Raw genomic sequence first — 12,958 nt, forward strand, 5'->3', positions numbered from 1 at the left:
CTCTGTGTCCTTTCTTTATCCTTACTATCTTAGTCTTTCGAAGCTTCAAAGATGCAGCTAAAATAACTCGAAGTTATAGATATCACTTTCTTATTGAATGAAGCAAAGCTTCTAAGAAAAAAGCAATCAAAAGCAGTAACATATTGTTGTTGATGTTTTTTTTGTGCAAAAACCCGGACATCTTTGAAACCTGTGACTTATTTATCTTTCAAAATCAAATTTTAATCTTACTCATGACAATAAAAAAAAGAGTCATTCATAATAACAAAAAGCATAAATTTTCGCTGTGATGTATGGGTATGTATATTGCAACATCCAGAAAGTTTATTCTAAACATCAATTAACAGCTGGAAAAGTGTATAAAAACTAGCGCCTTTTCTATGTCGTATGCAATGGAATTCGTTCCTGCTATAGAAAAGGCCTTACCTGCAAGGCGTTGCCAAAAAGTAATTCCCTAGGGAATGCGTTCGCGGAATTCCTAGAATATTTGGCAATTCGAATGCAGTACTATACAATAGACTCCACCCCTGAGGCGTCGCCAAAAAAATGCACAGTTACTGTCGAAAGTAGTCTACAGACAAATGACAGTTAAGTCACTAAGTTTGTCCCTCCGCTTGCCTGACGCGATGGACGAAAACAATGTTTGTGTTGTGAATTTCCCCGACATCAGCAGCACGTGGTGTTCACGTGATAAACGCATGGCCATGATGTTATGCCGTGCAAAAATGTATCTTCTGAGCGGGGGTCGCTAGGTTGCATCAAACCTTCCTAAAGCTGGTAAGAGTTTCAAACCTCGAATCACCATGGATAGTCTGAATATCAAAGAAATGTTTAACTTCAGCTACGTTTAAAAGATACTAGCTATCGTGTAAGTTAGAAAAACATGATGAAGTACGCGGTGTCGAATTACATATGAAATACGTCATGCATGACGCTTCCGTGCAACTTGTTGTTACTGGTTCAGGAGTTTATTCTGTTATGTCGCTGGACGTAAACCTTTTTCATTGTTTTGTATAAAAGAGAGAGATGGCTAAGGATCATACTTATGACGTTTTTTGTAGCTCATGAGAACAGGCTTTGGCATAATACACCGCGACGTGTGGACATGACCCAAACTGGACGTAAACTGCTCCTGCACGTAAATAGGTCATGTTACGTTACAGCCTACGATGTGCAGGCTTTTCCCAGCGGCGCTGTGTGCGTCTATGGGTGCTGTTTAGTTTCAAGTCTTAGTACGGTCTTCATTGTAGAATCATTCAGTACCCAAGATGTTGCGAGTCTGCCTGAAACTTCGCGAGGTCGACGCCAAGGCCAGGAGACTCGGACTAGTGCGGACGGAGATAGACTACCTCCGTGCCCTGCTGGACGCCATGGAGAACATGGACAGGTATGCGGAAGTGGAGGTGCTGAAAAGTCTCGGCGACTTGTACATAGAAAAGGGAAGACTTGACAAAAACCCAGAGAAGTTCGACAGGGCCATGGTGGTATACAGAACGGCACTGCTCCGGTGTGAGGACGCAGATGCGGGAGAAAGTCTAGAACATCGTTACCACTATGCAGAGAAATTAAGGTTAGGGAAGAGATCAACAGCTACAAGTAGTTATGAGCCCCTTACTAGCGACAAGAAAATGTCTTCGCTCGCTAAAGTAGCAGAGAAGTTCCTATACCTAGACCGAGGATTGACTGTTCGTGGCAACAAGGAGCTTTTACTGGTTGTATATACCAAGTTAGTGGCAGAAGGGATCGTAAAGGATGACAACGTGTTAGAGATAGAAGCGATCAAAAGTCTGGGTGACGTGTTTCTGAAAAGAGGAACAGAAACCAGAGACACGACATGTTTGACCAAGGCCACTGCTCTGTACAACACTGCACTAGCACGGTGTGAGGGGGTACAGGGCACAGTGGCACTCATTCACCGCTTGCTGTACACGGAAAGAATCAGAAAAGAAAGGAAGACGATTGGTACTAAGGTAAGCATTTCCATTTTATGGTACCTGATGAAAATAAACATAGAAATGGTAGGAGCTCAGTTGCTCAAAAAGAATCTTTGGGGTATATAACCATGTAAACTACAAAGTGCTGTAACTCATGTGTGATTTCTGTTTTAATCCATTTGGTATGGACTTCTGTTCACGTCACCTCAAGTCACGTATTCAGCAGACGAATTTTTTAATGCTTTTATAATTACAAAAAAATCCTACGTGAACCACATGCACACAAAGATACAAAAATTGTTTTTGTCTGACTTAAGCATGTGTTGAAGGAAATATTCTCTCATGGCGTGGTTTACTAACAAAGAAGACATATAATGTCCTTGCTAACAAGAATAGCTGTTGATGTGTGTTCCGCCTGATTGTTATTGTTGAGGAAGCCAAAGCACAGAGTACAGCAACAACAGGGTCACGTGACACGGGGCATCCCAATGACGTTACCAGACACTGATGTCATCGGTGACTCAAAGGGTCAACAGTCTGATATGTAAGCACATGAGTGGTACCGTTTGCTTTGTCACTAGTGCTAACAAATGAGGTCTACATAAATGCTGGACAAGAATGGATTCGGGAAGTAACATTTCAATCTAAGCTTTTAGAATCTTATGAATGATAAAGCAATTTGCTATTTCCTAAATCATACAATAATTTCGTCGCGATCCAGACAACAATTTCTCGTATATTTTGATTTGTATTTTCCTTGCCCATTGGATTCTACTACGCATTTCCAGAAATTGTCTCTTTTTTAACGGGTGATTCTGATTAGTTTGACCAGCAAACCACCAGTGTTTTGGATGTGAATTAGGACTTTGATATTTTAGGTATATTGTTATGCATCAATGGTATCTATGGCCCAGTATATTTGTATAGCCCAAATATCTTTATAAAGACCTGTAGCATCCTAACTCCTTCAGGACTTACAATGAGTACCTGACCGCCGGAGATCGCGCACTGACTGATGGGAGACTGGACGTGGCAGAACAGAACTTTGCGTCTGCTCTAAGACTGATTCATGGTACCTCATTTCATTGTCACTTTTCTTGTCGAGCTTCCTCTTCGATGATGTCAATAGACGTCGACAAGACAGTTTTTCAATCAAAATTGACATGGCACTCTTACGGAAACCTAGGCCATTCTACTGACAGTGGCATCAGAAAAAGTGAACATCTTCAGAATAAGAAAATCATTATCATGTAAGCAATGCAATGTTAGCATTTCCTTATACATCAAATGCTAGTATTCAACCTTAGCTATTTTGTATGTTTGCTCATGAATGAATACAATTTACATAATTACGTTTGATTACTTTCTCAAAACTAAAGAGGTTGCTTCATGTAATCATTGAGAGAAATCTTCTGGTTGGTAATAGTAAACTCATATACATTCTATGTGATGTAACTGATATATGTTTCAGATCCGAACAATCCTAATCGATGTAAAGAGACCGAATGTCTCTGCAGACTGGGTGACGTCTACGTCGAGCATGGAAAGAAAACAAAAGAAGGCAGGAAGTTCACACAGGCAGCAGCTCTGTACAACGCTGCCATGGCCAGAACAGACAAAAACAAACACAGTCTGACGAAAAAACTGCAGGAGATAGAGCAAAGGTTTCTACATTGCACGGCAAACTTGGAAACAAAACATGTTCTTTCTGATTCGGCCATACGTCACAAGAAGCGATTACAAGAGATGCGTACGCGCACTAAGTCACAACTAGAAGTCATTAATGAGCAACACAACCCGTACCAATACGACGAGGACGACCCATTCATGATAACAGTCGAGGCTGAGCGAGCTAAAGCAGTCAAGGCTCTATTCAAAAACATCGCCAAGGACAGACAGGTGTTCATCGAGGACCTCGTTGATGAATGTATTGCCACTCTCGGTTCTCCTCCATGTAAGTACGCTTTTATCGGCCTGGGCTCACAGGCAACAGAACTGGTCACACCCTACTCTGATCTGGAGTTTGCCATTCTGATTGAGGATGGGCAGGATAATGATGACACACGGCGGTACTTCCTCAACCTCACACACTACCTACACCTGAAAGTCATCAACCTCGGAGAGACAATTCTCCCACCAATGGCCATCCCGTCACTTAACGATTTTCCAGAGAAAGACTGGTTCTTTGACTCTGTCACACCGCGTGGATTTGCCTTCGACGGATTCATGCCATGGGCTAGTAAGACTCCATTTGGGAGAGACCAGACGAAGACCAAACCTTCCCTTAGCCTTATACAGACCGCCATCAACATGGCAAAGTTTCAGTGCCAAGAGGTTTCTGTGGCAGAAGGGTATCACCTGTCAGACATTCTCAGACGTGCTGTTTTCTTGACAGGGGAAGAAGCCCTTGTTACCGAGTATATGCAAGAACTCAATGAAATCATCACGGGTGATCTACTCTCGCATTTCCGGCCCCGTTTGTCTGCTGCACTAATTTTGTGGGAGAGAAGGGACCAGCTTTTCAGCCTCGAGCCTACTGGACAACTGTTAAATGTAAAGAAAGACATTTATCGTTTGCCAGGCATTGCCATTGAAGTATTAGCCCTGTGCTGTCAGATCACCCTAGCTAGCACGTGGGATGTGATAAATGAATTAATCAGGAAAGATCCACGAAGACAATGCCACCCACCTTATGGTACTGACCAGCATCTCGGCAGAGCTCCGGTTGAGAACATACCTCAGCAACGGGGGGCAACAAGACAGTATGTCCCCTCTTGCTCAAATGAAATTACAGTCAAAATCGCAAGACGTATCTGGCACTACCCTCAGTTCAGTTTTCCACATTCCAGACATTCAAGTTCTTTTTAGATACTACTGCAGGGCTATCCCATTGAAGAAATGTATACCAAAGAGTTTGCAGATCGAACTGAAAAGTGTATTGGAGACAACAATCTTCGATAAGTCCCATGAATGAAGAGGTCGAATATCTAGACAACTATTTCTGTCTGATCGAGCCAAACACCATCTGGAGGTTGCATTAACAGAAGCTGGTAGCGACATGATCAAGCGTTCGGAAATACTTGAAGAATTGGGTAGCCTCAGGGCTTTCTTTGGTGATAGAAAAACAGGAATTCACATCTATGAAGAGTCCCTTAGGTTACGTAAGCGTATCCATGGATACAGTACGTCGCATCCGGATATTGCAGCGTCACTTAACAGCCTTGGATTGACTTGGACGGAACTAGGTGACAACAAGAAAGCAATCAGCTACTACGAAGATTCATTAACGATGATGAAGGCTGTCTATGGAGACAACACGACACATCCGGATGTTGCAGCGTTACTGAACAACCTTGGATTGTCTTGGAGTAAACTCGGTGATCACAAGAAAGCAATCAGCTACCACGACCAGTCACTAACGATCAGGAAAACTATCTATGGAGACAACACAGCACATCCCGATATTGCCGCGTCACTAAACAACCTTGGATTGTCTTGGAATGATCTCGGTGATCACAAGAAAGCAATCGGCTACTATGAACAGTCACTGACGATTCTGAAAACTATCTACGGAGACAACACGGCACATCCCGATATTGCCGCGTCACTAAACGCCCTTGGATCGTCTTGGGCTAAACTCGGTGATCACAAGAGAGCAATCGGCTACTACGAGCAGTCACTATCGATGCAGAAAACTATCTATGGAGACAACACAGCACATCCCGATATTGCCACGTCGCTAAACAACCATGGATCGTCTTGGGGACAACTCGGCGATCACGGGAAAGCAATCAGCTACCACGACAAGTCACTAACGATGAGAAAAACTATCTATGGAGACAGCAAGGCACATCCCGATATTGCCGCGTCACTAAGTAACCTTGGATTGTCTTGGGATGATATCGGTGATCACAAGAAAGCAATCGGCTACTATGAACAGTCACTGACGATTCTGAAAACTATCTACGGACACAGCACGGCACATCCCGATATTGCCGCGTCACTAAACAACCTTGGAGCGTCTTGGAATAAACTCGGTTATCACAAGAAAGCAATTAGCTACTATGAGCAGTCACTGACGATTATAAAAACTATCTATGGAGCCAAAACGGCACATCGAGATATTGCCGCGTATCTAAACAACCTTGGGGCGTCTTGGAGTGATCTCGGTGATCAAAAGAAAGCAATCAGCTACTACGAACAGTTATTAACGATGCAGAAAGCTATCTATGGAGGCAACGCAGTACATCCGGACATTGCGAGGTCACTAAAATACCTTGGATATTCTTGGAGGGATCTCGGCGATTACAAGAATGCAATCAGATACTTCGAACAGTCATTACGGATGCAGAATACTGTCTATGAAGACAGAACGGTGCATCCAGCTATTGCCATGTCACTGAGCAACCTTGGATTGTCTTGGATCCAACTCGGTGATCACAAGAAAGCAATCAGCTATTACGAACAGTCATTAACGATGATGAAAACTATCTACGGACACAATACGGCACATCCTGATATTGCCGCGTCACTAAACAACCTCGGAGAGTCTTGGTGTGAACTCGGTGATCACAATAAAGCAATCAGCTACTACGAACAGTCACTAACGGTGCAGACCAGTATTTACGGAGAGAACACGGCACATCCTGATATTGCCACGTCACTAAATAACATTGGATTGTCTTGGGATTACCTCGGTGATCATAAGAAAGCAATCACCTGCTACGAACAGTCACTAGCTATGCGGAAAGTTATCTATGGAGCCAATCAGGCTCATCCGGACATTGCCTGGTCACTAAACAACCTTGGGACGTCTTGGAGTAATCTGGGTGATCACAAGAAAGCAATCAGCTACTACGAACAGTCACTGACGATGTATAATACTGTCTATGGAAACAACACGGCACATCTGTGTATTGCTGCCTCACTTAACAACATTGGATCGTCTTGGCGTAAACTCGGTGATCACATGAGAGCAATCAGCTACTGCGAACAGTCACTTACGATGCAGAAAACTATCTATGGAAACAACACGGCACAGCTGGACATTGCTGCCTCACTAAACAACCTTGCATTGTCTTTTAGTGATCTCAGTGATCACAAAAAAGCAATCAGCTACTACGAACAGTCACTGGCGATGCAGAAAACTATCTATGGACAGAACACGGCACATGCTGACATCGCTAGGACGCTTAGCAACCTACAATTAGCATGGACCAAAATTGGTGATAATAAAAGAGCAATGGAGTACAGGCGACAATCACAAAGAATGCAGAGGGCTCTTAATACCTCAAGCCCTTCATGACACTAAATGAACTCTTTATCTTCGCGTATGAGAATCTACTTTATACTACTTCACCCATAAACGATATGTCAGGGTTAAAGATACAGAGTTGAATGATAAAAGAAGAGGCATATATCAAAAATTTGCAGCATCCTTCATATCCTCAAAAATTCCCTTAAAAATAATGTGGGATTATAATGTGGGATTTCGTTTTATTTAAATAAATATTGAAGGGTTTCCGTAATGTGTTAAAACTGTGGAGAACATTCAGCACCAAGGACAGAGCATATCCGTAGTGCAGGCGAGTTCACCATTGTTAAAGGCATTTCTCTGCTTATTTCAGTGTAAAATTCATATCATAACCCTTTGGACAACAGTTCAGTAACTTGTTTTGCAGCTCCTCATCCTCCAAAATAAGAAACAAGAAGGCAATCAGAGATGGCAGACTTCAGGCTACCATTAGGCGACTAACAGATGTTTTGGTGGGGGCTGAGATCAAGATGGGGGTCTCGTTCTATCATTTTACATTACTTCAAAATACTTCTGCGATGTCCCAAATCGGCGGGCACCATCAGAACCTCGCTAAGTGCCGACATTCCAAAATACAAACGCATCTTGATATATAACATTAGTTGCAAACACAGAAACCCAGACTAGAGATAAATATTAGCTGCTTCAGCAAATATGAACAGGTTTGCGTTTTAGAGCTGGAACTCCAGCTTGGCGCTTCAGCAAATATGAACAGGTTTGCGTTTTAGTGTAACTAATGTGGGGGAAAAGTAACATTTCTAAGTAAGTAGTTGAAATACAGAACAATTCACTTCATCTCCCTCCCCTTGCAAAAATGACTTTTGAAATGGACTGTTTTGTAAAAGCCACCCCCTTGGGAGAATGAACTCTTTCGGTGGTACCTTCAGTTAAAATTGACAAGGTCAAGAACATCCTTACCCTTAATCTGTCACCATAACCCTTAATCCGACAGCATAGACCATATTCTGTCACCCTTTCTCTTAATCCGTCATCCTTATCATTAATCCATCATTGTAACCCTCAATCCGTCACCCTAGCCCTTACTCCGTCACCATAAGCCTTAATCTGTCACGAAAGTCTTAAATACCTCACCGTTACCGTTAATCCGTCACCATTGCCAATAATCTGACCCCATAATCCTTAATCCATCCCCATTAACCTTGATACGTCACTCTTACCCTTAATACGTCATCATGATCTTTAATCCGTCAGCTACTCCTTTAGCGGACTAACTCCGCTGGTATTTTATCTGACATTTCTACTCTTCCCACTCGCCTCTGAAGCCTGGTAGAGGTTACAAGGATCCTGTCTGGCTATCCTGTTGCCCTGACCAAGGAGGCCTTAACCTCCTTGCCCTGACAATTCCACCTCCTCCAAGATGCATGTAATGAAGTAGTAAAAACCGGTACTTGGCTCTCCTGTCACCGCTATAAGTATAACGCATGCCGTCATGTAGGATGTAGTAAGTTTGGGAAGGTACGAAAATGAAACTCATACTGCATACGGCGCGCGGCAACGCCCGTCATAATCTTTTGAGACGATATTGCCGAATGTATGGAAAATCCCTCTTCTGAGATTCCTTTACGGACGACTTAGAGGAAGACAATTCACCCCGACCAGTCGATCGCATTCAAACTCAGATTCGAACCAGCCTTGTCCCGACAGATTGCTTTCTCTTTTTAAGTTGCACTTTGGAATAGTTTCTACTACTTTTCTTTAAACGTTATATCGCGGATACGTTCAATCAATTCCAACGTGCCAAAAATGTAAATCTGACAACATCTCTTAAAAGCTGACACCTTCCAGCATCTCACTGGCGAGTTTGTTTTGCCAGATTTAGTCGTTAGAAAGAAAACTTAGAAAGCAATCTGTCGGGTCATGGCTGATTTGAACCTGAGTTTCAATGCGATTGGCCGGGCTGAATAAGCTAGTTCACGGTTGCTACTACGCATATGCAGTGTCAAAGGTGCATTCGAGACGTAAACAAAACCCGTCTGGGCGTTGTTATGCAAATCGAGACAATGTTGAGACGAACACTGTTTACAAGCCGGGGGCCTTCACCTTTGACACTGCACATGCGTCGTAGCAACCGTGAATTAGCTTATTCTGGGGTATTCCGGCTGAGATGGAAGAAAATGTATTAGAGAATGCTTACGTATTTATGGAGGAAAACCTGAAGATGTCCAACGTTCGAAGTATTTCCCTTGTCAACGTGCATCCTCCACTAAAAATGCGGGGAAATCCAATTATTGCAAAGTTTGTTTCCATGCTGGATCGCAACCGGGTGCTAAAGCACGTGTACCGCTTGCAGCCGCAGTCCGGCACCGGTGTCAGTGTCCACCCTCCTGCCCCCATACAGAAGGCGAAGGACCGACTGAAGGAGGCTTTCTGAGACGCGAAGAAGAAGGATCTCAAGCCCAAGTTCAAGATTGACGGCGTTACAATGTGCCTTTGTGTTGCGGGTTGAAAGAAGGGCAAAACGCCCAAGGAGTACCCCATCATAGATGACACGAAGTCAGTACTTTATTCTTTTAAGTTAAATTTTGCTGTCTTTCTTCATTACATTTACAGCCCGGTGTTATCATGATCTTGATACAATGCTCTACTGACCACTGTTTGTGTCGTCCGAATGGTCAGTTAACTTGATTACAGTTTGTTTTGTTTTTCTTGCACTTTACTGTTATGTGTTATTATACGTGTTCTCATTATTTTGTACGTGTGCCAGTCCCTTGCCCCACTCTTGAAACATGCAATGTCAAGAGAGTTCGTGAAATAAATGATGGTTGATATAACTTCAAATTTGGGTTCTTTGAGATGTCCGGACAATATCAAATCTTTATCATTTGTGCATATGAATGTAAATATCATTGTTGCAGGTAGTAAACTCGATGAGATTTCGGTCCTTGTTTCTGATCATAATCTCGACATAGTTACCATTACTGAATCCTGGCTTGGAGATTCCATCGCATCAGAAGATATTTCCCTGCATAGTTTTCAACCACTCTTCCGTCGTGACCGAAATCGTCAGTGCGGAGGGGTTCTCATTTATGATGTATCTAACTCCATTCCTGGAAGAAGACGAAACGATCTTGAAGTTATGTCTTTTGAATCTATATGGCTGGAACTCCAGCTTGGTGTCTGTAAAATGTTGTTCTCAGCTTATTACCGACCACCTGTTCAAGATGTTTGCATAGTTAACTAGAGTTCCACGACCTCATACCTTCGCCAAATTATTTTAACCTTTATGACTGACGTATTAGGAGTGTTTCTCATCAATTATAGATCATACCAGTTGATTGTCTTAAAATATAACATGTCCAAAGTATGAGCTAAACAAATTATGAGCTTAACAAAGAAGGTTATGCTAATATTTATCATCAATTATGCAAATGAGGCCCTTATTAGCATAATTTGATTCAACGATGTTTACATTCACATAACTTCCCGATGCCACAAAAAGTATTAAATGTTTGAAATTGCCGTCATTTGCCAGTGTGAAATTATAGAAGTTACTCATTGAGTATGCAAATTAGGCTCACATTTGCATATTTTCTATGTATCAACATTCCTCTCTTCCTCAGTTACAATTTGAATGGTCATATCATGGAACGAAGCGGATTTTAAAGTTGCCTTATAATTATGCAAATTAGAATCTGATTTGCATAATTATCATCCAATCATACTGAGCATCACACAAGCTATCTACATACCATAAATCATGACCATCCATCAAGGCTATCTTGTTGTAGTATTTTCTCATTAATCATACAAATGAGGTCTTCATTTGCATAGTTCATATCAATTAATATTTCTCTCTTCCTCAGTTACATATGTCACATGAGTCCTATCATGGAATTTGACGGACGTATAAACTTTCCTCATTAATTATGCAGATTAGTTACTGATTTGCATAAGAAGTATCTAATCATGTACATCATCACTCAAGCTATCTACTTACCAAAAATCATTAACATCCATCAAGCCCTTCTTGAGTTATTCCCTTTCAAAGTCAGACGCAAAACCTGCTCCTGCAGTTCCAAAAAAACCCAAACCCATACCACTTACTCTCTGTCTAAAGATCTATCTACCACTCAAAAATCAGTTCCATAGCACGTCCGGAGCACGAGATATCAAAACAGGAAGTTCCGCTGCAGTACCGTAGGAAGCCGCTAGGGGGCCCAAAATCTAATCGTTTTCAGGTCTCATTAAAACCTACCAACATACCAAATACCAAAACAATCTATCCAGGCATTCTCGAGTTATGCTGGTCCACTACAGACAAACAAAAACACACACACACACACACAAACGCTACCCTCTGCATAACCTTCGCGGCGAAGATAATGACTTCACTGATCAATTTATCGACTCTGTCATCATGGCGCACTTTGCGCGCGCCGATGCCATTGTCGTCACAGGTGACTGTAATGCTAAACACAATACCTGGTGACACCTGAACCCTGTTAATTATGCTGCTGTAAAACTCCACCAAGCGTCAAAATTCCTTAATCTTCATCAAATTATCACCGAACCTACATGTGACCTTTCACAGTCTCCTTCTGTAATGACCTAATATTTACTGACTCTCCTAGTTTCTTCTCTAAAACATGCGTTTTATCTCCTTTGTCCAACTGCCATCACTCGCCTATCATTAATTGGCTGTATGAAATTCCATATCTCCGTTCCAAAACCGTATTCTCAAACAGTCTGGGACTGCAAAAATATCGATTATGATACCCTTTCAGTTTCTCTAGTAGATCTCAGATGGTTTCAAATATACAGATGCGGAAAGGATGATGATGGTTGCATTAAACTTGTTGAGTTTATACTCGATGTGAAATATCGCTGTATTCCTCATAAAACTGTAATTGTCAAACCTAAAGACAAACATTAGATGTCTTATAATATGTCTTAAAAATGAATGCGTTTGCGTGATAAGTTTCATAGAAGAGCAAAATTTTTAAACTCCCCCCTTGATTGGCAGTCCTATCGTAAAAATTCGTAAAAATTAACTAATAAAGTCTCCAAGGCCAAGACAAACTATAAATCCCGTCTGGCTCAGGCCATTTCGGACCCCTAATTTAACAATGATATATTATAGATCAAAGGTACTTTTTTTTTTACTTTGCGGCATAGATTGCGGTCTAGATTGGCGACCGTTGTACTCAGGTCTAAAAGGCGTAGTACTCAGGTCTAAAAGGCGTAGTACTCAGGTCTAAAAGTCCGACAATCGCTAGGATGCCGAAACTTTCCTGTCTTATCCTGTCAGACATGAACAAGCTTTCATCTTAAATGCTTTGCATATCAGGTGGGATCGGTCGAAGGTACTTTATTTTACTTTGCGGCCTCGTTTGCCACCTCAATTGCTAAATGTATGCCGAAGGTATAGATCGAAGGTACTTTTTTTTTTTTTACTTTGCGGCATGGATTGCGGTCTAGATTGGCGACCGTAGTACTCAGGTCTAAAGGCGTGTAAGTCCGACAATCACTAGGATGCCGAAACTTTCCTGTCTTATCCTGTCAGACATGAACAAGCTTTCATCTCAAATGCTTTGTATATCAGGTGGGATCGATCGAAGGTACTTTTCTAATTTGCGGCCTCGATTGCGGCCTCGATTGCTAAATGTATGCCGAAGGTATAGATCGAAGATACTTTTTTTTTTTACTTTGCGGCATAGATTTCGGTCTAGATTGGCGACCGTAGTACTCA

General features: G+C 42.0%; 1 protein-coding gene across 2 annotated transcripts; it reads left to right on the top strand.

Moving 5' to 3' along the window:
* Positions 1 to 625: 625 nt before the first annotated feature.
* LOC136431127 (tetratricopeptide repeat protein 28-like) lies at positions 626 to 7,455 on the top strand. 2 transcript variants are annotated; one of them, XM_066422380.1, is made up of 3 exons: positions 626 to 2,478; positions 2,906 to 3,006; positions 3,406 to 7,455. In XM_066422380.1, exon 3 carries the CDS (start codon positions 4,993 to 4,995, stop codon positions 7,237 to 7,239), a length of 2,247 nt encoding a protein of 748 aa, XP_066278477.1. In that variant the 5' UTR covers positions 626 to 2,478; positions 2,906 to 3,006; positions 3,406 to 4,992; the 3' UTR covers positions 7,240 to 7,455. The 2 variants fall into 2 exon arrangements, with proteins under 2 accessions (XP_066278477.1, XP_066278478.1); XM_066422381.1 differs by having other exon boundaries at positions 3,406 to 5,344.
* Positions 7,456 to 12,958: the final 5,503 nt, after the last annotated feature.

Source organism: Branchiostoma lanceolatum, chromosome 3 (genome assembly GCF_035083965.1).
Source record: "Branchiostoma lanceolatum isolate klBraLanc5 chromosome 3, klBraLanc5.hap2, whole genome shotgun sequence".
NCBI classification, from domain to species: Eukaryota; Metazoa; Chordata; class Leptocardii; order Amphioxiformes; family Branchiostomatidae; genus Branchiostoma; species Branchiostoma lanceolatum.